Source organism: Photinus pyralis, unplaced genomic scaffold (genome assembly GCF_008802855.1).
Source record: "Photinus pyralis isolate 1611_PpyrPB1 unplaced genomic scaffold, Ppyr1.3 Ppyr1.4_LG3b, whole genome shotgun sequence".
Taxonomy (NCBI): domain Eukaryota; kingdom Metazoa; phylum Arthropoda; class Insecta; order Coleoptera; family Lampyridae; genus Photinus; species Photinus pyralis.
Window position 1 is genome coordinate 2,575,630 of NW_022170510.1, and position 26,414 is coordinate 2,602,043.

General features: G+C 35.7%; 2 protein-coding genes across 6 annotated transcripts in view; one reads left to right on the top strand and one right to left on the bottom strand.

The window, feature by feature from the left end:
* The window catches only part of LOC116166911 (glucose dehydrogenase [FAD, quinone]-like), a 361,388-nt gene extending 350,342 nt beyond the window's left edge, over window positions 1-11,046 (bottom strand). The window contains exon 1 of the mRNA XM_031482116.1: window positions 11,008-11,046. The gene's annotated coding sequence lies outside the window, so the exon portion shown is untranslated. The remainder of the gene's footprint in view (window positions 1-11,007) is intronic.
* Window positions 5-25,721, top strand: LOC116166915 (ornithine aminotransferase, mitochondrial-like). 5 transcript variants are annotated; one of them, XM_031482127.1, is made up of 7 exons: window positions 5-22; window positions 349-399; window positions 23,796-23,905; window positions 23,958-24,406; window positions 24,457-24,711; window positions 24,765-25,017; window positions 25,425-25,721. In XM_031482127.1, exons 3-7 carry the CDS (start codon window positions 23,806-23,808, stop codon window positions 25,598-25,600), a joined length of 1,233 nt encoding a protein of 410 aa, XP_031337987.1. In that variant the 5' UTR covers window positions 5-22; window positions 349-399; window positions 23,796-23,805; the 3' UTR covers window positions 25,601-25,721. The 5 variants fall into 5 exon arrangements, with proteins under 5 accessions (XP_031337987.1, XP_031337985.1, XP_031337988.1 ...); XM_031482125.1 differs by lacking the exons at window positions 5-22; window positions 349-399 and adding an exon at window positions 1,778-1,797; XM_031482128.1 differs by lacking the exons at window positions 5-22; window positions 349-399 and adding an exon at window positions 22,351-22,424.
* The last annotated feature ends 693 nt before the right edge of the window (window positions 25,722-26,414 follow it).

The following is a 26,414-nucleotide window of genomic DNA, read 5'->3' on the forward strand; positions in this document are numbered from 1 at the left end:
GGTTGCAACCGGAAGTTCAAAGGTAAATTTAGTTATTTTCGTCGTTTTCCCCTTTTAATGTTTGATTAAATTTTGTTTTTCAATACTAGCGAATTGTTTGAAACTCACTTAATGATTGTAACTGCGTTGTTTCTGCGGAAATCTATTTTGATAAATACTTTCCCCGGCTACTTGTTGATTCCCTTTTTACTAAAGATTATTTTAAATTCAAATATTTACATACCAGATCTATATATTACAGTATCCTATTTGTGATATTTTGAGATCATTGCATTAAACCATCATCATTTGTGACATCAATTATTGTGTAGATATGTTCTTTCCCTATAAGTATTGTATTCCTTTTAGCGTAGCAAGACGAGAACAAGGATCTCTTAGCCTGCCTGGTTTACCCTGTTAGTAAGTATTCCTCCGCACTCTTTTAACATTTATTAAGTGGCGCCTATCCGGATTACTTTTTTGTTTATTTGTGCTTGCATATAAGAACCCCACATATTCATCCCGACACACCTCTACCTTGCCTGAGCTCACCATGTGCTTATCTAAAGTAATTTTGTCGCGTTTGAACAAAGGGAACTTCATTACGAATTTCATTCACTTGTCCAATACCTCTGATCCGATTCCACTATAGCTTTAGCGCGGATTGCCAACCCTCCAAATGGAAAACGTTTGTGGCAAGTCGATTTATCCAAATTCAAGGTTCCACTAAAACAGCAACTTGGAAACACATCGGCACAATCCTGCAGACCTCTCGAGGCTCTGTACAAGAATTGCTGAAGAAAGGCTGTGGTGGTCAGCTACACCTACCCTTCGAAGCATGGTAGTCAGTAGATGTTCTGTACCACTAAAAACTGGACAGTCCGAAGCTGTTTCTCTTTATCCACCCTTGCGGCTAAACTGATCACTTTATCTACCCTTGCGGTTCGATCTACTCATTCATGCCATTTTAACATATCCTATAAAATAAACAATCAAAATTCTCTCAGCTATTCATATGCTTGAAAAAGTACATGTATCCAATCCACAAACATTATTGCCGCATAAACATCAGAGCAATTTTAATTTTAAGTTTCAACCAAAAATATAGCAAACCGAATCGTCAGAAACTGTATTGCATGTTTGAGACCGAATTCAAAGCCGACAAAGTAATTAATGGGATAACCTTCATTAGAACATACTTCCTATTGTTAATTGTATCTCTTTCACTCAAATGATTGATTACGCTGGGCCATATGTAATGAGGGAAACATTAGAAAGAGGAAGGAACACAATAAAATGTTATTTATGCCTTTTTGTTTGCCTTAGTTTCAGATCTTTCCACAACAATGTTTTGTTTAGCATTTAAACCATTTATAGAGCGAAGAGGTAAACGCAAAACTATTTTTAGTGATATCGGCACAAACCTTACCGATGCAAACAAGGAGTTTATGATAATATTTCACACGTTTTCATAAATATTATCATAACAAATATATGAAAGAGAACATTTTTGGTGATATTTTGGAGTTCTGGCCACAGTTCCGAATCGCCCAACGCCACTATCAACTATAAAATGTTGCTGCAAATAGATTAAACTATACGGGCTTCAGAGATCCCAATGATGGCCCTAGAATTTGAATCAGCCTGTTAGTATGTAGGCAAATGAGTAATTTAAATTTCGTTACATGTGCAGGTTGTCGGAAAAATACATTATTGTCCATCGACAATATTATCCAACTTACTTCGATTTCTAACATTCTGTCACATTTTGCGCGATTACTAAAACAAAGCAGAGAAAACAAAGAAGAATATAATGCCGTAAGTTATTTGCGTAAAGATAATATTCACGCTATCGTTATAAGTGTACCTACATACTTACATAATCTCTTCCTTATAAATTTGCTTTGTAAGAATTATTGCCCTAAATCTCCTTGTTTACTTGCAAAACAGTAATCTTTATAATACTAAGGTCGAATAAAATTGAACGTAATACTCTTTGAGAGTTTTATAATTAAACTGCTGCAATATTCTCACAATTCAAAACCGGAGTTAAAAGTTATAAAACATCCCCGTTAAAATGTAGAAATATGTTATGGATCTGCAATATAATTCCTTTTGTGTTTGTCCAAGTTAGAATTAAGTAATGTAAGAGGCTGTCTTTGAAGTAAAGAGGCTCTACCTGTGTTTTTTGAGATGGGCAGCTTGGAGATTTCAGTTTAATAATATAACATTAAGCAATAAATTAAATAATGAAATTTAAAACCAAATTACCTACTAACAGCAGCGACAGGCAGGTGATACCACCGTCGAGTCGGAACTCTGTACAGAAAGTTCCAATTCCAAATAAAGTCTGAAAGATGAAGTGCTTACCTACTTCCACTGTAAAACTAATTACAGTTAAAATAGGATTCAGCAAAACAAAAGCGGTTCAGAATGGAGGCTACCCCATTTTAGAAATACGCACAAACCTTCAGCATCGGCATATTTTCTACAGACCCGTCCTTAGCAAATGCGACGCCTGGAGCTGAACATTTTTACGGTTTTTTTTAACAATGTTTGGCGGTGGGGGGGGGGGGTACGGAATACCCTCGGGTAGGGGGGTCCGGTCTGCATCAACTCTCATTTAGCATTAGTAACGAAAATCACTTCCTAAACAAGTCAGATTTCCACAATGCTTAAACCATTGTTTAAAAGTACTTAAATGTGTAACTACGGTAGTACACACTCTTCTCCACTCAGACCTTTGATTATTGCTTATAATTTATGGTAAATATACATAATGGAAAAAAGGAAATAATTATTTTAGAAAAAGTCACCTTGACGTAACTAAAATTCCACTGAGATAGATTTGTACAACCTTATTGCAAGCAATGTTATTTCGCAGTTGCGGAATTCCCACATTATTTTCCAATTGTCGTGAACGAGTTTCGGCAGCGCAAACTTCTCAAGCTTTTATATTTTAACATAAAATTAGACGGCAAAGCATCGTGTATCTTTAACATATGAAGAGAATCGATAACGTGGAAGCAAGACTCTTTAGGAGATATAAAAAGGAAGAGCAATTGGGACAATGTTGCAAATGAAAACATACAAAGTACTGTAAATAGAGTCGGAGAGAAACAACTGCTGGTATGGTAGGAATGGATATTCTTATGGATTTTAAGAAGACAATGGATAAGTACAGATTTAGTTATTCAGTGGGATAAGAGAATAGGTCCAAGTCCATGCACTGTACAAGGCTATAAGTGAACAATGCAAACCACTACATCACATTGAAAAATTATCAATTGAATGTAGATTAGAATGCTCTTAGATACCACTTGGATCATAAATATTTACAGATCTCCAGAAGGTCAATTTAATTTGTTTGTCAATACCATAATAACAGTTCTCACTAAGGTGATAATTGTTACGATTAAGCGGCAATCTTGAAAGTATGTTTAAACGATTCCTTTTAATGGATTATTCAAAAAAGGTAATGGACCCCGAATCCAAATTCCAAACCGTTCCCGAGATATATCTAATGAGCCACTTAAAAACACCACCCTTCGACGGGATCCGGGTGGACTTGAGTATGTAAAATCCGATGCCCGCATTCTGGCAATTGATTCAGAAAAGCTTGTCGATTATAATTCGGATGTTGTCGGAAGCCCCATTGGTCCAATTTTGTTTTATACCCCCCCCCCCCCCCCCCCGCCGCTGCGCGCAAGTTGATTGAGTACATGTTATATATCTATTTTGATGATTATTTTAGTCACAATTATTAGTTTGTTTTTGTTTTTTGTTGGTTGGCGAATAAAATTAAAACAGAAAGTCTAATAAATTCATTAAAAAAATTAGTGAAAAGAATAAGTCGCAAAGGTGCGAAAAAATTGTATGATGAGCAAAAGTAAATTAAAATATACACAGGTACTTGAAAGAAATGCAAATAATCAATGATCAATATTTTTACAATCGATATTTGTATATAACGAAATACATATCTACAAGTTAGATTTTTGCAATTACAAGCCATGGTTAGACAATGCGATTTAATGAAAACAAGTTAAAAAAGTAATCGTAAACGATTTACAAAAAGCGGATTTCCACTTGCATTCATTTCCCATTGGTAAGACGCCACCTCTGTTCAAATTTCGTAAAAATCCTTGTCCAATGTTTGGGGGGTTGGTAGGTCTATATGTTATGGTTATTAATGCGATGCAATTCTTGGTAATTGCTTTATTATTATCATTTAAACTTTGCATACCTTCGGAATTTTTAGAGGCTGTGTCATATTTTCACTTAGATGGCTTTCAAAAATAGCAAAAAAAGCATCCCATACGAGATCCCATACTTAACCCAATCTATTGCTACCTAAGTCACTTGTGTGAAGACTGTTTCTCTTATTTTAAACGTATTGCTTTTATCACTTCCGCCTCCCTGCAATAAGTCACATCACACCAACATGTATGAGGCGCCGTTTGTGTCATAATTAAAACCGGAAATAATGTAGACAGATTAACAAATATATTAGAGAAATTAACAAATATATAAACTTTTACTCAGAATAATATATATTTTCGTAAATAATATATAAGTATATCACATCAAAAGTGAATATTTTGAAACCTTTATATATTTTTGACCAAACTTTATATATTTTTTCGTTCACTGTGGTAAAAATTTATAGAAAGAGTGGTTCCACCGGTTCACAGTAGAGGGCGCCACAGTCGTTAGTTTTCCACAAAATAAAATAATGAATACTTCGTTGTGGTGTGAAATTTGTTTTTTTGGTGCACAGACCGGTGACCTCTACATACCAAAAAAACAAGTTCACACCACAACGAAGCATTCATTGTAGATTCTATTTGGAGGAAAACGACTGCCAGTGGCGCCCTCTACTGTGAACCGGTGGAACCACTCTTTCTATATATTTTTACCGCAGTGAACGAAAAATATATAGTTTGGTCAAAAATATATAAAGTTTTCATATTACAAAATATTCACTTTTGAAGTGATATACTTATATATTATTTAGGAAAATATATTTCTGAGTAAAAGTTTATATATTTGTTAATTTGTCTACATTATTTCCGGTTTTAATTATGACACAAACGGCGCCTCATAAACATGCGTGCTCATGTACTGCTACGTCTTTATCTTTATCCTTTAGTCCTTTAATTGTTTATAAAAGAGATAATGTATGAAATACCATTCATCGACCAAACTTTAGGCATTCATTTGTCCCAAATAAACATTAAATATAAGACCATCTGCAGCGTGACAAATTGTTTCTTAAAACACAAAAAAAATTCCTTTCTTAGATTTTTATAAAAGTGTCCGCCATTTTGTTCCAACATGGCGCAATTGGTGTTTCTTAGAAGTAATATACAAATCTATAAACATATAAACCTATAAAATACTGGTACCATTACAATAGGTAGACGAAACTACATAAAAATCACCGCACATTGAAAATTAGTATACGCGTACCTCATACGGCAATACGTAACTAAGCAAATATCGACAGAAATTCTACATACTTCATTGTTCCACAATTACACAGGTTCTTCGTAGACATACTCTTTGCTTCAATGAAGGAAGCTACAAAAATTCGTATTAATTAGCAAAGCTAGGTGCATAGAGTTATGAAATGAAACCATTTATTTCGATAACGCGACGTTAATTATTATCAATAATAGGTACTCAGTTCCAACTTAATCCGAGACCTTCTAAGTAAATCGTGGTCACCTTTGAGTTAGACTTAGGTAATTAATTTCTATTTTATGTAACCTTTCATGTGTGATTGAAGAGGTTTCGTTGAATTAGACAAGTTCTGTCATTACACCCTACAAGTAAATTAACGGGTGTTCTTTTTTGTTAAAGTAATTCGAGTAGTAGGCAGAAGTGGTACACTCGCAGCGGGTAGTAAATGTTAGCTAGAACCAATCCACTTTGGAAGAGTAATTGTTATATCAATATTTTTTTCTACAATCAAGCAGTTCACATATTTACAACAATTTTAATTTTTCACTTATAATTGCAAAAGAGGTTTGTATTTTACCGAGTAAATTTGGGTTGTTTAGGTAATTAAAATCTGTTGCCTAGCAGTTAGACGAGAAAAACTGCCTACTAATACAGGTTGACAGTGTTTCGAGTCCAGTTGCTAAAAGGAAACAGATTTGAATTGCAACAACACAAATTTACTAGGTTTAAATATAAACCTCGAGTGTAATTCGGCAGGACAATTTAACGAACAAGAAATTCACCAAACCACCCAATTATTGACAAATGTCAAACTAATATAGAAACGGATAATGCGATAATTGGTTAGAAAATGAATAAGTGAAAAAACCACAAGTGCATTTGTCGCTGGAAAAGTTGCAGGTAACTTTTGCCGCTGTCAAGGTGACAATTCCACTGCGGCTTATGCGATTTTTATACACGAGTTAAATTATCGCTCAAATGAAAGATGTCATTTAGTCACTTATAATTGCACAAGAGGTTTGTATTTTACCGAGTAAATTTGGGTTGTTTAGGTAATGAAAATCTGTTGCCTAGCAATTAGACGAGAAAAACTGTCAACTAATAAAAATGCGACACCGCAGGTGGAGCATTTTTAGGTTGAGAGTTTTTCGAGTTCAATTGCTAAAAGGAAACAGATTTGAATTGCAACAACCCAAATTTACTCAGTTTAAATACAAACCTTGAGTGTAATTCGGCAGGACAATTTAACGAACAAGAAATTCACCAAATTAATCAATTATTGACAGACGTCAAACTAGTCATATGGGAAAGGATAATGCGATAATTGGTCCGAAAATGAATAAGTGAAAAAACCACTAGTGCATTTGTCGCTGGAAAAGTTGCAGGTAACTTTTGCCGCTGTCAAAGTGGCAATTGCACTGCGGCTTATGCGATTTTTTATACATGAGTTGAATTGTCGTTGTCATTGGATACTTTGAGCAATGCATATTTGATTTATACTTCATAATTGGGAAAGCGAGCGAGATAAGAATAATTGTAACCTGGCAGGAATCTCATCCACATCCATTACTGTAAGTCATTTTATGGTTTTTGATTTACATAAATTAGTGGTCAAATATTTGAAGGAACTTGCATATTCACTTTGTTTGAAATAATTATAGTACTCCTAAAGAAATAGACCTATGAGAACCATTTTCTTAAACAGGTTTTGTATTGGACTTATTGATAAGAATCGAATCCCAGAAAAGAATGACATAATAAGTTGCGCCAGTGCAATTTTGTTGTAATTTATAAAATACCGACTTCGAGTATCACAAGGACAATTATTCAAAAGTCGATACTCTGTATAATTACTAATGCACGCATATATGACAGCTACAAATGCAACCTCAAATGAATGCTTCATGTTAAGTTTGAGCTAGTAGAGTTCCACTGTAAAAAAATTAAATATTACCTATTGATTAATTTTTAATTTCCTTTAGCTTCCCTTCTTTATTAACAATACAGCGAATTTCCATATTAATTAATTCTACTTCGCCAACAAACCAAAATTTGATGTTCGAGTAAGTAATTTAACTTTAGTTTACATATCTATAGGTTGATTTTATTGAAAAGTTAAATATGGAATGTAGGTATACCTTTGGATAGTGTTGGATTTATATTACTTCCATTCGTTTACCTTTATGGAAGTTTGCGTCCACTATTACGCCAATTAAATAACAAAATAACACAAAAGCTCCACATAAGTGATTATTAAAAATCGAGTGCGAGATGAAGTTAGATGGCCAATGTTTTGTAGATTCGTGAGCTGGCTAAAATTTCGTTAAGCAAATATACATTTAAAGTAATACTGATGAATTCTGATGAATCATACATCAGTAATCGGAAATTTAAAGTTTATTTTGACATTATTGTTTAAAAGGAATTTTAAAAGTAACACCCAAAACAGCAACAGTCCTTCGCACTCGATCTAGAACACTCTGTATACGTTTTGAATATATAATATTTATATTCAAATATATAGAAAAACATTAAAGAAGTTGTTTATGCCTTATTATCCCGTGTCAACATGAACTAAACTGAAATTCAATAATTGCCGGACAGCGGAAATTAATTCACATTCATGAGCTTAAATTCAACTTTTGAATCAAATAAAGTGTTACAGAATAGGTAATCACATAAGCGCTGCCTACTTTAGTAAACACTAGTTAGTGCGGTAATTACGTACACTACGTTAGAGAAACCCTACTTAACTTGATTTAGAAATGTGGTCAGTTATAAGTTTTGGTGACCGTAATTGACAATTAGTTGACGACAAATTATGTAACATCACATCTACTCTAATTGTTCGATTACCTTACAAAATGGCTCTCGCCCTCTATCGGTTGGTAATCGAAACGTTAATAGATTTCAATTTTGCTCAAATAATAAGTTTGAATGTATTGATTAATTATGGAATACACTACAATCTAGAATCATTATTTACATGTTATAACTTTAATGTCAGTTTTATCACGTTTAGCTCGGAGCCAAACTGCCAATGTATCACGTCAGAAAGTTCCGCTGGATTAAGTTAGCCCCCCCCCCCCTGAATCGGCACCCAACCGCTAAAATAATGTGCTCATTTTAAGCTAATTTATGCGCCAATTCCCAGATTTTGCGCGCTTCTCTTCTAATATTGGATTAGATATCCAAGTGTAAAACACCATTTGTTAAACCAGGTACTCATTATGTTCATGCTGTTTTGAGGCTGCTTGGTAGCCGTTAGGATGTCCGAGTGTTGACATAGTAAAGCAGTATCATCAACATACATAGTCACAGTGGCGTTAGGTGGTTCTGGCAGATCGTGTACAAATACGTTGAAGAGGATAGGTCCTAATATAGAGCCTTGTGGAACTCCGGCTGTAGGTTTGTTATTGTTAAATAGTGTTGGGTTAATTCTTTACGCAAATGATCGTTCATTTAAAAATGACTTTAGTATACACAGCAGGTAATAATTAACCCATCTATCCAAACTGGGTTGGAGCCTTGGAGGGTTGTTATAATCCGTATTGGGCTTAGTTTGGTCTTTGGATAGTGGTGGCATGTTTTACAGTGTTGGTTATCCACGTAGTTAATTTATCAATTGCTTCGTCAATGTCTTCATTTGAGTTTATCGATGCAGGACAGCTAATTGATTGATGTAGTATACAGTGCGTTCGAGATAAGAGGGTTACCTCAATATCTCTTTTATTTGGCAAGATCCAAATGAAATATAATTTTATATGTGACATTACGATCTATGTGACCGCATATTCAAACTTCCGGTTTAACCGGAAATCGATGCAACTTTTGTTTTTTAAATGCAATGCCTACGTTTTTTTAAGGTATTTAAAAAGAGCAATCAATTTTCTGTATGTCAACCTAAAATGTGTATATGGTTGATATACAAAAAATGGAGAAACTCGCGATTCAATATCTTTTCCAATTTAAAGTGATGAGCTAGAGCTAGATCATTGGGTTCTTGTATCTATCACCCTCTAGGCTACCGATGTACCAAATAATTTTCAAGATCTAGAATAGTTTATCATAAATTTGCAAACAGTTATAAGTATCCATTCTTCGTAGACTATTTTAGGTAATTATGTTATTTGAAAATTTAGAAAACGTTAAGCAAAAATAGATAAGAAAACATAGCTACTGTTGGTACCACGTACCAACAGTTATATAGCGCCTTTTCAAACTTCATCCGCCTCAACCTTTTGTGTTCATTCAATTAAGGAGTGATCTCATCCCCGCGATTAAAATTCAATTGTATGTAGTAACTAAAAATTAAGGGACCAGCGTAAATTTTTAAGGGAAATCTTGTATTTAGTTCTAAATAACTTTTGGAAACTGGTAACATTTTCCCAATGAATGGACTATACTTCAATGAGAGTTTGATCTTCTTTTGCATTGTTACTAACATAATGTCATTAAAATCAGCAAGGGCATTTATCTCATTCTTTCCCGTTCATTCAAACCAATCTCATCAGTTAAATTGCAACAATAACGTGCTATATGCAAAATTAACGTACACCCCCCTTAAATTTAAAGTTCTTTATAAAACCCTTGTGGAGAAATCCTATATTGATGATAACCCAATCTACTATGCTTTAGGCCAGGTCCCAATTTTAATTATCCCAAGATTAATACCGATGGGAGCGACTACATGTTATCATCTACACATAATTATACATTTATTACAAACAAAAAAGGTGAATATGGCCGCTATTGAACCACACGCCTGATGAGAATCTTGTAATGATTTCAATTAGTACCTGAGGCAGATTTTCAAATAATTTAAAAAGTATTTCTTTCTAATTCTAAATGACATGAGGTACAATTTTACTAATTACTATTTCATGTGGATCTTATTACTATAATTATGAACTCACTTTGAATGAACTGTTTAAACAAACGCACAAAACATTAATATTTCATCGTGGAAACAACCATTTTATACGCATTATATCTCCATTTGGGACAAAAGGATTGATTTTGTTTTATGAAGTAAATGCAAGATAAGAAATACAAACAAATTCCGAGACATGCCCAAAACAATTACTCACAAAAATACCACTAGGTACCTAAGTGTTTCTTTTCTTTAAGCGCCCTTAAATCACTCTCATGCTATTAGCTTATATGAGCTCCGTCGCACTTCATTCCTACAGTTTTTGCCTTCTTGTTTTCCATTTACAAAGTTGCACTTCAGGTCCATTACAAATTTCACGCTTAGGGGTAATTTAATTTATGCATTTGCAGAACGGTATTGTCTAATCAAAGAGAACCCATAATTTCATTGGCACTTTTTCCGGAGACGCGTACTTTTTATTTGACGCAAAAATTATGTAATTAAGCAGCCCTTACATAAAAGCTAATGTTGAAGAAAAAATGGGTTGCTTGACATAATTACAAACTTTATTGCTAGAATAAAGCGTCCTGTTAATTTCAATTAATCACGAGAAGTTTTGGCGGAAGTGTGTGCGGACAAAAAATTGCGTACGTATGCGTGCGTAAATGTAGTAGAAAAGGGGTACTCACCTGTTGCTGGGGTTAGAAAACGAAGTATTAGGACTGTTTGACGTCTCCGTCATCTGCTTATATAGCAGTTTGAAACGCACGCCGGCGCCTAATGCATTCGGGGGCGTTCACAAAATGCCACTTGCGATGAGAAAACATTGTTGTAACATGTAATGCCCTTTTATACTAAAGTATACCTCATTAATTATTCTGTAACGGTCAAATATCATCACGGTATCATTTCTTATCTTGTTTGTTAACCCTTAATTGCCACCAGAAGTACCTCAATGTAGAGAAGACATTTATATAAAGAGAATTTAATTAATTTAACTTTGTTGCACAATTAACTTTAGGACCACTGCCATATAATCTATATAATTTCCCGTCTTTTATTAACTCTCACCGTCAAATTTGACATTTTCTTTTTTGAAGGAAATTTTCCCGTGCTTAATTGAAGCAAATTTTCAAAATATTATGGTATTAGTGTCTTTCGTACAAGATCTTCTGGACGGAGTTAAACATAGATCGTTGCAAACATTTACAAAGGTTTCTCGTGTAATTTGTACACATTCATTGTTATTCTGTCCTGATTATTAATTGGGAGGTGGATACGCTACCAGTAGGTAAGCAACACCGATATGAGCACAACTTGACCTTGAGATCTGCGCACGCGCCAAGTCCAAGGTCATTTTTTCGGCGGAAACATATCCGTTTAACAGAAGCAGATCGGCTAAGCGAAAATAAGTTAACCGACCTGATTCTGTTTAGCAGATATAATGCTTTCTCCTCAAGTCAAGTTTGTACTTTCGCATTTGTTAGATGCAGATTTTTCTCTTGATACGTCATTACTTTTCTGAATTCACGTATACCTTTAATGGTATTAGTGTTTTAGCTTTACCCTATTTATCTTTGAAGTCCGTGGTGTCTCCATTAAAGCGTTTTTACGGATTTGTATTTATACTTAAACAATACCAGATGATATGTTACATTATTACGCAGCATTTTTTCATTACGTAGATTTACCTTTACCTTCACTCAAACTCAACCCTCAAGTTTACCTTCCCTCAACCTTTTCTGGTAAGTTTTCATCGTTCTCTCTTTTGGAATACCTTTTTACGTTGACCTATCTGGATTTTACGTACCTGCGCGGTACGTAGACGAGGTTGCAATTTTTACTGGGACCCGTCATTTTAGCTAGATTGACAGTGGCAAACGACGCGATGGATGTTTCTACATTACTGATTTGGCAAAGTTAGGCTCGATTCATACTATACGTACCGACATCGTTACGTCACCGTACAGTCAACGACATGTCAAATGTCCTTACATTGCAATCGACATATTCAGACTACACTCTATTGGATTGGCTCCAATTTATTTTATTTATGGAAAAAATTACCAATGTTTCACAGTATGAAAAATGTCCACCCTTACCACCTAGGGCTTTGACAGCCAACAAAAGCATGAATTAACTGTCTTTAACCTTTTTACCTGGTGCCGTTTCACTTATACTGTTACTAAGGAGTCTCGGTAAACAAATTAAGTGCACAACTTTGATTAGTAAACTAGTTTTTCAACGTAACTAACTACAAACAAAATGGCGCAACGGAATGGACCCCAACGCTTTTGTGGTAACAATTTATTTAAGCGAGAGCACAATAATCTAATAATGCACGAAACGCTTAGAAATATTCCCGGCTATTACATGAAGAAGCGTCCTTTTTTCGTAAGGATGGCCCTTTATATTGGTTAACTCTTAATGGCGACTCGTAACGCATTTAACATGCACCCAGTTATAAATTTTGTTGAACTTGCAGCACAGTTTTCACTTCAAATTTGATAAAAAACTTCAAGGTTCGCAAAACAATATCACTTGCCACTACGCGGCTGACGAATATTTTCGTACACCTCCATTATACGGCTTTCGGTTGCACTTTATTAAAAATGAAAAGTAAAAATGCCGCTCTCCCATCATATTTTTACTTAAGTATTCGCTGAATCTCAAATATGAAAGAAAACCACGCCGTTTTTACCACCCCCACGTTAGTAAGGGGTGGAAAATGACCGCTAACTTTTTTGACGGACATACACGTTTAAAAGCACCATGAATTCAAATCCAACAAAATCTCGATGATGTCGGTCTGTAGGTCTATCGGTACGTCTGTACTCTCATTTCCGGCTAAACCGCTCAACCGACTGGAATAAAATTTGATACACCTATCCATAGACATAACAGAGCAGAATCGCACATGCGCAGGTGTGCGAGTGGTATCTGTTCTATCCACAGCAAATTTTGTATACATACGAAGGTATGGCGGAGAGTACCCCTTTCATGCATCGACGCGACGGTTTTTAGAACCGGCAACACTGTAACGTTTTAACTCTTATTTGCCTGAACACTGGTTTCTTTATTTTCTCGAACAGTAGTTCTCTTTTCTTTACTTATGAAGTAATAATACACGCATAACCTTTCTTACACCGACAAATTTATCAACCACCTGTTACATATTGTTTGTGAATAGATTTCATTTCAAAGAAGTCAAGTGTTTATTGGCAAAATGGAGAATCTCTGAGCTTTATCAAAAGTGAATGGCCGGAGTTTGATGGACAAAGATGATTTTTGGTTAAGATTATGATTTTATTAGTCCAGTGTAACTTTACACAGAATTAAACAGGATTTTACATGAATGCATGTCCATTTAAACCCGACCAGGGTGAACTTTATATTGTCTCGTACTCGCTTGTGCACATCTGTTATTATTAAAATTGGACGAAACCTGAAGGAAACGAATCTGTCCAAAAATAAAGACGACAACGATTTACTATGATTATACTCCTCATTTAAGATGCATAGAAAACAGACCTTTCGACAAAAAAACCAAGTCGGCATTGTAATCACAAGAGCAACAATGCATATAAATTATGCTCTGAAGCGTAATACGGTGGCGGATATGCATATCATCTTTAATATTCATGAACGGTTGACTACTTTACTACAATTAATTTTGATAAATAGAAGCTCCCTTAAATCAATCATAATATTAACAATCACTATACTTGTTAGACGTATGATTTTCGCTCGCGTAGTAGATAAATACAAATACTTGCATATTGATTACTTGCAGTTTATTTGCTTAAAAAAGGGTATACACAAAAAAGTATTATCAAGAGAAAGCTATTTGATACATTGCTTCAGATTTGTGGCGTGAGTCATTGCTTTTACTCACTCTAAAAATATGTTGACCCATGGTAATTATAGTGAAACAAGGCGAACTGTGTACTAACTTTAGTTATACAAATTCAGAGAGTTGACTGTTTCAAAGTGAGCAATCAATGCCGGGTGAAAGATGTTGCCATTCGCATATAACGCACAGTACAAAAATTCGGCGTCCTAGGTCCGGTAGTAAAAATATGTCATAGCAAAGTAGATAAGGTGAGTGCACTTTCCTTTGTTCTTACAATGGTTAGTGATGCGAGCTTTATCCCTTCACTGCCTGTACTGATTGGAACACTATGCGAGATTTGTCCCTTTGTTCGTGTTACTCACATTTTCTTGGCACACGTTACCCTAGTGGCTGATGCCTTTCCTTAATGTCACGTCACTGCTGGCTCAACGCTTACTTAATAGATAGATTTAGCTTTGCTCACTTTTCTTTGTTTGAATCTACACATCCAGTAAACAGGTAGCTCATGTTATTTTTTTGTTTGCAGATCGATGATAAGCAATCCCTGCTAAGTCACGTATGAGCATTACAATTAGGGTTATAATAAAATGCACATTTCGTTAAATTTTACTTTACAGTCGTTTATATATTGTTTGGAAAAACTCTTACGGCTCGGCTATGAAGACTTAAAAATTCTTCCACCACGTAATGTCAACACGCTGTTTACAGACCCAGTAGTATCTAAAGGTCTATTACTATATGGCACGCAGAGCGCATTAGATTTGAAGACTGACGAAAAAATTCGTAGGTTGCCTTTTAACAGAATCTTTGTGATAGACCCGAGAAACAATGCATGTTAAATTTTTTAATTTTCTGGAAATATTTGTAATAAATTCATCATGTGCTGTTATTGTAAAGACACATAGTTGTACGCAGCCAAACAACATTGCGGTACTATTTATGTTTTTATGTCATTAGATGCTATTTATGTTTTTACGGTTTAAATTTTGAAAATTCATTTTCGACCTTTTACGTGTAATTCTAAAGAACTTCAGTAATCACTCTCAGCTTTTTACGGCCAATGTTGTTTAATCGTTTTTAAGTTGAATAACGCTTTACAATGGACTTTTTACAATTTAAATCATGATTCGGATAACTCCATCCGGCTGACCACAGGCCAAAAGCTGAAATAGTTTTATAGTACAGTCAAATTATGATAATACCTTGCATCAGATATGTCATCTCTATTTTTCCATTTAAATTGTTAGGATGTGAAGAATCCAAGTTTTCGACATTAAAAGACGTGCGACAGCACTTCATCTTTATACTTCTTTCGGTTTTTGTCGAGATTTTAAATTAATTATTGTAGTACACTTTTTTAAACTAGACAAAATTTGCGTCAATTCAAGCCCTTAACGGACTCTAAGTTTAATAGTTTTTCAGATACAGCCGTTTCGTTTGGAAGGACTTGGTGTTGCGGAGTCTCCGTGAATGCGGACAAAAGGAGGTAGAATGTTGACATCCTCCTTTTCCTCAGCTTCTGCCATGATGAGAAAGTTGTGATCTTCTTCTTCCTCATCAAGATCCATCGCCTGTTGGACTAATATCATTTATAATTTTGTACCGCTGTCTGTCTCTTTGTCTGTTCGTGTGCACGACTGTCTGTTTGTCTGTTCGTGTGCACGATAACTTTGTTTAGAAACGTCCAATCGCTTTGAAAATTGGTTATTGGTTATTGCTAAGGATGTAAGAAAGGGTGTTATTTCTACGTAGATAATCGGGTCAAAAAGTTACACCCCAAAAATGATCTCGAGGATTGTTCGGTATTCAGTTGTATCGGATTTTTATGACCTAAATTTGAATAACATAATTTGGTGAACATTTACTTCTGGGAAAGTGAACATGACTAACCATTGCATGACTTGCATATTGCTACAGAGCACTTAAGTCTTGCCAGTCTATAGCTACAAATTCCTGTGCATTCTTTCTTACAACGACATGAAATAAATTTCAGCAACGTTTGTGTCGTATCCACCTCCAATCCCCCACCCTTGGATACTCCAATCCAGGTGTGAACGGCGTCGGATGTCGGTGCTAAACGCTCTAAGCTCAACGTATTTGTGGCTAGTAACTTGACCAGGTTTTCGCACCGCAAATTATTATGATTTTTTGTGCCAATGTCACCACCATATAAAGTTACAAGGAAACTTTCTCCATGCTCCGCCACTTTATCTGCTCTAGCATCTGATTGTGCAAATACGGAAACCATTTGTTTTAATTTCTGAGAGTTCTCATTTTTCCGTGCCAAAATGGCGGAGGTACTGTCCACTGAAGGAAATTTCTGTAGTAACAATTTCTACATCGGCATCTTCTACTGCCTGTTTCTTGTTTCTGCAGTTTAATTTTAAGGATTGCTATGGATTCATTTTATTTTGGTCATTGGAAAGAAATTCATCTCGGACTACCGTTATAACGTCAACCACAACCACAGTATTATAATCATAATGATTTTTAAGAATACAGCACATAGGTACCTTATAACAATATTTCTGTAATGGAAAGATGTTGCTACCAGATGAGATGACTTATGTAGCAGGAATCTATCGTCCAGTACAACAAACGTGTTGCACATCACTCTTTAGTAGTATGAAAGCAGAATATAAGCTTGAGTTCCCTTTCGCATCCCCCCTTCGAAAAACAAAGACATTGGAAAGGGTCGAGTTCGTAGTAAAAGTATTCCTTTAACAAGTGCTCCTACGGTTTCATAATACACACTCGTTAGAACACTTTCACTGAACTGATTACTGAAGATAAGAGTAGCAACTTTCTTTTTGTTTCAACTTCACAGTTCCCAAGTCACCACCAACTATTTTTTTGTCTGCGAAAAAAAAAACGCAAATTTTAATAAACACAGACGAATTTACGAATCTTTGAAACGTCTTATCTCGGAAACTATTAGACATACAGAGTGCGTTAAGGACCTGAATTATCACAAATTTTGTCTAGTTTAAAAAGTATACGATAACATTTTTTTTTCATTTGAGAGATTTTATTAAGACACTTAAATTGAAAAATGTTTTCATGACTTACGTAACTGGTGGGATATTATTAACAAAACAGGATCAACATACGGCTACTTCCCACAAGGCAAAAAATCATTTCTAATAGTTTCTGAAGCTGACAAACCAATTGTAGCAGCACTAATATACCCATTATAACTGGTTCCCGTTTCCTAGGTGGATACATAGGAACAGGAAAGAACGGATATAATCGAGAGGTTAATTTCAATCTGCAAAGACTCATCTCAAGCCGCCTACAGTGCTCTAACTAAAGCAGCCCAATTTAAATGGTCTTTTCTACTGCGTGTTATAAGCAATTCAAAAGAATTTTTTGAACCCTTAACTAATGCATTGCATGATCAATTTTTGCCACACTACTAAGAGATGAACTAGAAGCACAGCTCTTTTCCCTTCCCGTTCAGAAAGGTGGACTTGATATATCTGACCCTTTCAGTACACCAATATTATCCACATCCTTAATCAACTCTCAGAATATAAATTTTGCTGAACATCAAAAGTCTCTACATGTTGAAAAAAGAGAAGGAAATCAACAAAAAGAAATATATGAAAATGAAATGCTGGAGATGATTCTAACAAAACTGCCACAAAAACAGAAACGAACAATTGAAAGATCAATAATAAACAAAATACTAAAACATCCACCTGGCTTTCAGTAATACCAACGAAAAAAAAAACAATTTCACCCCATGAATTCAGAGATGCTCTTGCCATCAGATATCACCGTACACTAGTCCCCATACCAATATTCTGTGGTGGCTGCGGCAGTGATGAATTCAATATTGATCGTGCCCTTTGTTGTAAAGGGTGGACTCAGTACACGCAGACATAACGAAATACGAGATCTTTTTGGGGAACTATGTCAGCAAGCCTGGGGCAATGTAACAAAAGAACCAATCATTTCTGAAGGTGAACATCTCTACGTCTACGTGTTGACCTGGCCTGCCATGGAGTATAGATTGCACAGAGGGAGGCGTTATTTGATTTACGTGTTGTTGACACCGACGCTCTTTCTTATGTATCACGCTCTGTAGCTGCTGTCTTACATTCAGCCAAAGAAGAAAAAAAAATGAAATACTGTGGACCATGTGAGACTCGTCACCCCACTTGTAACTTCCACTGACGGTGTTTTTGCCCCACAACTCATATCTTTTATAAGACACCAGCTGCATCTTTCGGCAAAAGATCACTGCAGTACTAGGTAATGGAAATTCTGCAGGCTTGTATACCCTACAAAAATTGTCGTTATGACTAACAAGGAAAGTAAGATGGGCAAAGGGATCAAAACTAAACAAAATTAACAGGTCTGGTGAGAATAATAATAAATGGACGCAATCTGGTAAATGGAAAATGAACGGAAAAGTAATTCTGATCTGGGTTATACGAAATAATGAATTAATGTTCGGGTCTGGAATACACGGCAATGCGATTCTGGATTAATATCTGGATATAACTTCTAGTAGGTAGGTGATCTGGGAAGAAATTATCTGATGAATTACAAAATCATGCTTTTATATGGGGACAAGGAAGAGCAAACAAGTGGGGAATAATTAAAAGATCGGAACGACAACAAGCGACATCCAACGTACGGATTTTGCAACACTTAATGCAAGGCTTTACAATTAAAATTTCTACATTTTCTTACAGTACAATATACATGGTGTTCCACGTCGAACCCCCGCTATCTATATCTCGGAAGTGAAACCTCTAATTTTTTTGAAAATTGGACGATATAAGTACTGGTATCGATAAGAGAAATTCAACTAAAATACTTGCAAGCTTCCGGTTATATTGGAACTTTATGCTAACTTGCTTACTTTAAATAGAATGCTTCATATATTTTTTCATTCATTTTTGATTCTAGGCAAAATTCTATACACATTTCGTTTTTGACATATTTAATGTTTGTGTCAAAAATCACGTTTTCCTTTTCAGATTGTAATGATTTCTATTTTAGCCGTTTTAGGTAGACTCGTCGGAGTAATTGAAACAGGCCGTCAATTATGACTTTAATAACAAAAGTGGGGAAACTAGTAGATCAACCCTCACAGATATTTGAACTAACTGGGCATTTATCTTGAACTAGATGTAAACAATAAATCCCCAACAAATGCACAAATTAGTCTTTCGTACCCGTACACTCTCTTCTGGGACAGACTATAACTAAATTTTTAAATTGTACGAAATGTAGCCAAACAATTCTGAGATGCTGAAGAGTTATGTTTTAAACCCAGCCAATGATAGTGCCACGATTTGATCCCCAATGCGAGCAAACCGAAACTAGAAACAAGTTGTAAATCAGCATATGCATGATGAAAGCGCATTTTTGGTAATACAGATCAGTATTTTATTAGCAAAGTTTAAAATTATTGATCTCACGAGTAATCTTACTCAAAATCGACTAGAGTTAGAGCCTGCACATCTATACTACAGCAGAAAGCTTTTGGTGAACATTTCAAGTCTCTATAGCTATTGTGATTGCTGAGGTCTCAGCCGAACACCCAGCCAAAAATAAAAACAATCGACATTCTCTACTCAACTACTTAACTCCAGAAAGATAATTTCAGCCATTTCGTTTTTACTATACACCATTTCTGACACAAATGTCATAATAATTTCGTTGATTTTGTTATACCTTCTGCGTAACTTTTCCCTAACTTTATCTTATTAGCATCATACCCACTGTAACACATAACATCAAAGTTCTTGAGAGTTCTATTTTTCTATGTAAATAAAATTCGGATAGTACCTTTTCAAGATTTGGACTAAAGTGCAATTTTAATTAACGAATCTCGGTGGTCCATTTCAAAAATATAAATGCAAAGTTTTGTGACCGAATTTGACGGCGCTAGTTGTATTGTAACCTTTTATGAATTAATTATATAAGTAATCCTGCCTTTTTTATTTTACCGAGACTTTTCAACACGATGAAGGACCTACATTTCAAGCCAACATTGACAAATTGTACCTAATTCAATACAATGTATATCCCTCGACTTCGATTAATATCAATTAAAAACAGGGTACTAATTACCCCAAGATAATGACGTTAGGATTGAAAGTAAATATATTCTTTTATTTATTTAGCAAAGTGCACTAACTGTCAATAGAAGGTACCTAATTGAGGCATCATGCGTGGAATGAAATGCGTAATGTTTATTATCTTATCTCTCTTCATTGTTTGCATACAATTTATAACACACAATCGATTGGAAATTCATGCTCATTCGGCACCCACTTCTAATTGCAATTTAGTTTGAAAATAATTCAAAATCATAAAGGATGTAGGTGTAATTATATTTATAAATTGATAACCCTACGTCACCGCATAATAGGAAAAACTAGTCTAGATATCCTATAATTAACCACACCATATTGTTGAATGGGATTTAGTATTTTCTCATAATCGCACACAAAATTTTTTCTCATCGGGCATTGTAGGTAACAATGGAAAAACCAAATAGGGCGAAGAGAGATTTTTACAACTCTGGACGATCCATTCCCATGGAGCTAAATTTCGAACGCGGTAATCCGGGAAAATTTTAAATGTATTGGGAAATAAGCATTCTCGAACAAAACATCGTATTTCCCGGAAAGAATGCGTCACATCCATCTTCGTTTCTTTTCGCCGGTGGTGCATCTATGTCTATCTGAGTTTCTAGAATATTTACTACAATATTTCCATACAACCACTTTACTACCAAAGTGTCTATAAATAATCGACAAGTTCAACGAATTGTCAATAAGTAAGAATAACGATACCTACGTTGAAAACAGTAGTAAAATAAGTTATAGAAAATTTGCCAAATTTATTTACTACTAACTTAATTGCAAGGAATAAAGGTGGGAAAGTTGAATGGGGCATATTTTTGCTGAAATATACGTCGTAATATTTTAAATCAATATTGTGTAGCTTATTTTACTCACTTTTAAGGATTTTATGGAAAAAGGCAGAACGTGCACAAGTGGTTACACAAAATATTTAGAATATAAAGTAACATTCTATTTCTTTATTTTAGAAGGTATTTTCCATAATACGTAAGATGCTAATCACATGGATCGCTGTCAAAGTTCAGTACTAAAAGCCATTCAATTGCGTATTTTAGAGTAAGCATTGGACAGACTTGGTCAATATTCAACGGAGCACGAATATACAAAGCTTTTGTTCTCAATTCTCTGAGTTTGAATTAATCCACGTAGCCGCGTAGTAACCAATAAAGTAACGCTGATTGTTGATTGAATGTTGCTCACGTATACACTCGCCAAGTTACAAAGCTTGAAAAATGATATATAAACCCTGCAATATTTAAATTAATTTAATATTTAAACTCTGCAATATTCAACTATAGCACAGATATACGTATATCTAGGTTACCCTTTTTTTACAAAATGGTTTTGTGCACTCTAATATACTGCCATTCTCGGAATTTAAACGCAAACTGAAGGAGATTACCATTAAGTTATGGGACACGAGATAGAAAACAGCAACTACAGGAAGGACCCCTGAATTTCATTCCGACAGTGTAGGTTCGGCCCAGGATCTGCAAATTTGAATGTGTTTTGGGAATTTGTGGGGTTATCTGTACCGGTTCGGAAAGTGAGAAGTTGACTTGTGTGAGTCCAGTGCGAGAGACGATTCGTACCATGTGTTGTTGGTATGCCCGCTGGAGGACTCCAACAGAGGATTGGCGGACAGTAGCACGCGAAGTTCGGTACCTATCCTTTGCTATTCAATAACCTATATGCACAACTTTTCACAAATCTTCTCCTTGGTTCCCCATATAATAATCAGCGTCATTAGACACCCTGTATAGTCGACAAAAATCCAGCACCTCATCCTGGCTATACCTATAACTTTACTAAAGAAAAAACAAAATCTATCAACATAAACTATACGCTAGAAATGATCATTTTTCTAACTACAAAACATAAATATTGAAGGGAGGATGTGGATTTATTCATAATATATTGTAATTTTAAATTATTATCCAACTTTATTTCTTTTAGTATTAAATGCGTCACCTAATTCTGTACTGGGCTATTTTAAAAGGATTTTCACCACGAACCTTCCCTATTACTCTCGTGATTGGCTTTAACGTAAGCGTAAGCTACTCATTCAGGATTGTTAAGGAATCGCTGCGATTTCTTGTTTTCCAATTTTTTTGCAAATCCTGGAGGACTGATTTTTGGAACTCCGGTAAGTTTTTCTCTAACATCTTTTCTACTTTAACGATCTACCAATATACGTCAGCCCCTAATAACAAATCAATGGAATATTTAAAGATCAAATTTTATGATCGTACTATTCGACACTGTTACAAAGCAGTTTTTTGGAACGCTTGACCTGGACTTGTTTATTCCAAAAATTGCAGTTTCAGTGAACTCACATTATACAATGACCCATATGAATAAAAGTAAGCAAATGCTTATACTTGCAAAATTCAAAGTAAATACTCGTAAGTGCTCCTTCGCACTGGGCGACTTAGCAGCGCTTCTAAGCAGAAGGACAGGACGCAGTGCAGCGCTGCTAAACCATGCTAAACAGACCAGTATGAAGGGGCAGTTACGAGTATTTACTTTGAATTTTGCAAGTATAAGCATTTGCTTACTTTTATTCATATGGGCCATTGTATCATTTGTATCCAGATTTTTTATTAAATAAAATTAAATCGCGGGAACCGTGTTCTAATCAATGCGCGATCTATGTGGGTTGTTCCCTCATCGTCAATAACGCATAGCTTTGTTGGTGAGGGCAACAAAAAATTCCAGAACTAACGTGATTTAGGTACTGAAATCTAATGAATGTGTTTCATTGATCAAGTTTTACTCAATCTCAATATGTACCTTTCCCATTCTGTTAACGCCATTTTTTTGGTGGGCGAAGTGGCAGTTTGACTCTGCAGTTTTAAACGAATAAGCACCTTGGTTTTATCACTATTCTTATTACCGCACGCGGATGGTAAAGATTTCCATTTGGTTCCATGCCATAAACGCGCAGATAGAGCTTGCGGTATCCATTCATAATCTACGAATTGGACTGATAAAATATACATTTTGTGTTTACTCGTTACAATAGCATACAATGAAATGAAAAACAAGGAAATCGGAAGTGCTTAATTATAAAACGTGTATAAATTGTAATTTACCACCTAATTACAATGATAGTTAACAGTTCTTTTTCCAATTGGTAACAGCAGCGCAATATTCTTACACCGATTTTGGTAGATATTTCAATTTACTTGCTTACACGTACCTACGTTCATTATCATCTGTTCAACCATAAAGCAAGCTACGCAGGGTTTCGACAAGACAGTATATCGTCTTATTTGCATTTCGAAAACAGCGCTACTTTAGCTTTCAGGTTATCATCTGAGGTGTTTCTTCAGGTGTTTGAACAAAAACGGCGCCAAATGAGTGGATTGAATGGTTCGGTAAGAAACAACAGTTTGCAAAAGAAGTTTGAATAACCAAAATCTTATCAGCTTTGCATCTGCACTTCCCATTTACTATATTCCTTTCTTGAGCAATTGGTGTTTTTGTTATATACCTAGTCATAAAGGATTTGCAGGTATTTCAATATGTCCGGAAACAAGACACAAAACTATGTTGTCCGACGAGAAGAGAAATTTGGAGTCAAAACCTTCGATACGATGCCTGTAACTGTTACTAGAGGACGGGGTAGATATTGATGTAAAACGCCTTTTCGATTGCTAACCACTTTGTTTACTAGGGATTTTTCTATGGGACGTGGATGGTAACCGATATTTTGACTTTACAAGCGCTTATTCGGCTATAAATCAAGGACATTGCCACCCAAAAATCGTGAACGCGTTAAAAGCCCAAGCTGAAACGCTAACTATGACGGCCAGGGCTGTCTACAACGAAGCACTGGGAGAATATGCGCAATACGTTACAAGCTTGCTTGGATACGACAAAGTTTTGCCCGTTAGCAGCGGGGTGGAAGCTGGCGATATGGCCTTGAAAGTTGCGAGAAGATGGGGTTATATTAAAAAAGGGATTCCGGATAACGAGGCAAAGATTGTGTTTGCAAAGGGAAATTATTGGGGAAGGACTTTAGCCGCAATTTCTAGCTCTACCGATCTAGTATGTAAACAGTTTTATGGCCCACACATGCCAGGGTTTCTGATCATACCCTTTGACGATTTGGTCGCCTTGGAAGTAAGATCGACAGTTTTGTACAAAACACCATCTGATCGACTTTTTTTTAGAATATATTGAAAAATGATCCCAATATTTGTGCTTTCATGGTTGAATGCATACAAGGGGAAGCCGGTTGCGTAGTCCCATCCCCTGGCTACCTTAAGGGAATAAGAGAGCTGTGTACCAAATACAATGTCTTATGGATTGACGACGAAGTACAAACAGGATTGGGACGTACCGGAAAACTTTTGGCAGCAGATCACGAGAATGTAAAGCCAGATTTGGTGTGTTTAGGTAAATCTCTGTCTGGAGGGTTAATGGCGGTAAGAAGTGTAGTTTTAGAGGTCAAAATAGTAAGTCGTAATTATTATTTTAGATATCGGCAGTTTTGGCTAATGACGAAACGGTCCTTTGCCTGGAACCAGGTGAACATGCTACTACGTATGGAGGTAATCCTCTTGCATGTACAGTTGCGACTGCTGCTCTGAAGGTCATCGTGGAAGAAAATTTGACCGAAAATGCTTTTCGTTTAGGAGAAATTTTACGGGAAGAACTGGAGAAATTGCCCAAAAGTATCGTGCAAGAAGTTCGGGGCAGAGGGCTCTTCTATGCTATTGTTTTAAGACAAGGTATTAACATTTTTACGATACATAAAACCTTAGCATTAGCACCACCTTTGCGCAGTTCTCAAAGTGTGTTAATATTCAAAAATTCAAAACTATTTGCACATTGATTCAGTGATATCACTCATCATTTGCAGAAATTAAAGGAACAGTCATGATATTATATTGGAATACCCCCTCTGGTGTACCATCTCAGCTCACATTCACATGTCCTTCTCCCTATAATTTAATGGTTAGAATTGATCCATCAGCTATTACGATTTTTGATATGTTATTTTCAAAAACTGTACATACTTTGTGCAAAGAGTATTATGGGTACTCTTTGCTTTGTGTCACCAGTTCCTACACTAATCATAAGTTTTTACATGAACTTGATCATAACGAGAAGCCTAAATTCTAATAATTGGTTGCAGGGTGCGGAATAACATCAAAAGATGTGTGCTTCAGGCTCATAGAGAAAAAGGTACTGACGATTAGAGGAGCGGGTACGACCATTGTTCGCATTGCACCACCTCTGGTCATAACGGAAGCTGAATTATTAGAAGGAATCCAAATAATTTTGGACGTTTTCCATTCATTTTGTTCGTAGCGTATCTACTGCCCAATGTTGACTTGTTAAATAATGTCATGAACTGAAATAAAAGAATATATTGGGCCTATATTCTCCGCTATTATCTCAAATGGAACATAATTAAATTTATTTCAAACTTCATTTTTTGATTCTAAAATATAAGTAGGTGCAACCGATATGCAGCCAGACAAATGATGCGAACCGAGTATCTTCATTTTTGTTGGTTGCAAAATATTTTCAAACTAAAGAGCTATATCTCCCGATCCAAGAGTCTCTAAAGCTGCGAACACATCTAATACTCTTTAATGATTTATTTAGGCGCGATTACCACAAACTACATAGCCGGGAGTAGGAGCCGTGTAGGTTTCGGAATCCTCGATCCACTGACTGAGACCGCTATGTGTTGAAGAACAGCTGTAAGCTGCGCGCCTTTCGAGGAGCGAAGAGATCACCTTGGTCCATCACCTTGGTCCGTAAAGAAGGTCGCAGGCTCTTTAATAAGGCCATGCGAACTAAGCTGCCTGCGGATTAGAAAGAACTCAGGATCGCTCAGCGCAGGTCCAAATTCCCGTCTCTTCTGCAGAAGAGCTTATTCATACTTTCTTAAATTTTTTGCCAGACCCGATTTTGGCATTTAAGCCCCCAAATACAAGATGGCGGCCGAAATTGCCGTTTTTCGATTATTTCGAGTCCCCAAGGCATGCCGCTGAACGTTTTGGGAACTTTACGGGTAGAATAACATCTAGTACACCCGACTACACGGTTTAAGCACACTTTGGTATGCATATTAAGTGCCAAAAAGCCGCTTAAAAACCTCAAAAATGCAAAACTC

What these genes read in the sequence shown, in the direction of transcription:
- LOC116166915 (XM_031482124.1), top strand. An exon ending in AACTGTTACTAGAGGACGGG is followed by an intron (nt 23,906 to 23,957) that starts GTAGATATTGAT and finishes TTTGTTTACTAG; the next exon opens with GGATTTTTCTATGGGACGTG. An exon ending in TGCTATTGTTTTAAGACAAG is followed by an intron (nt 25,018 to 25,424) that starts GTATTAACATTT and finishes AATTGGTTGCAG; the next exon opens with GGTGCGGAATAACATCAAAA.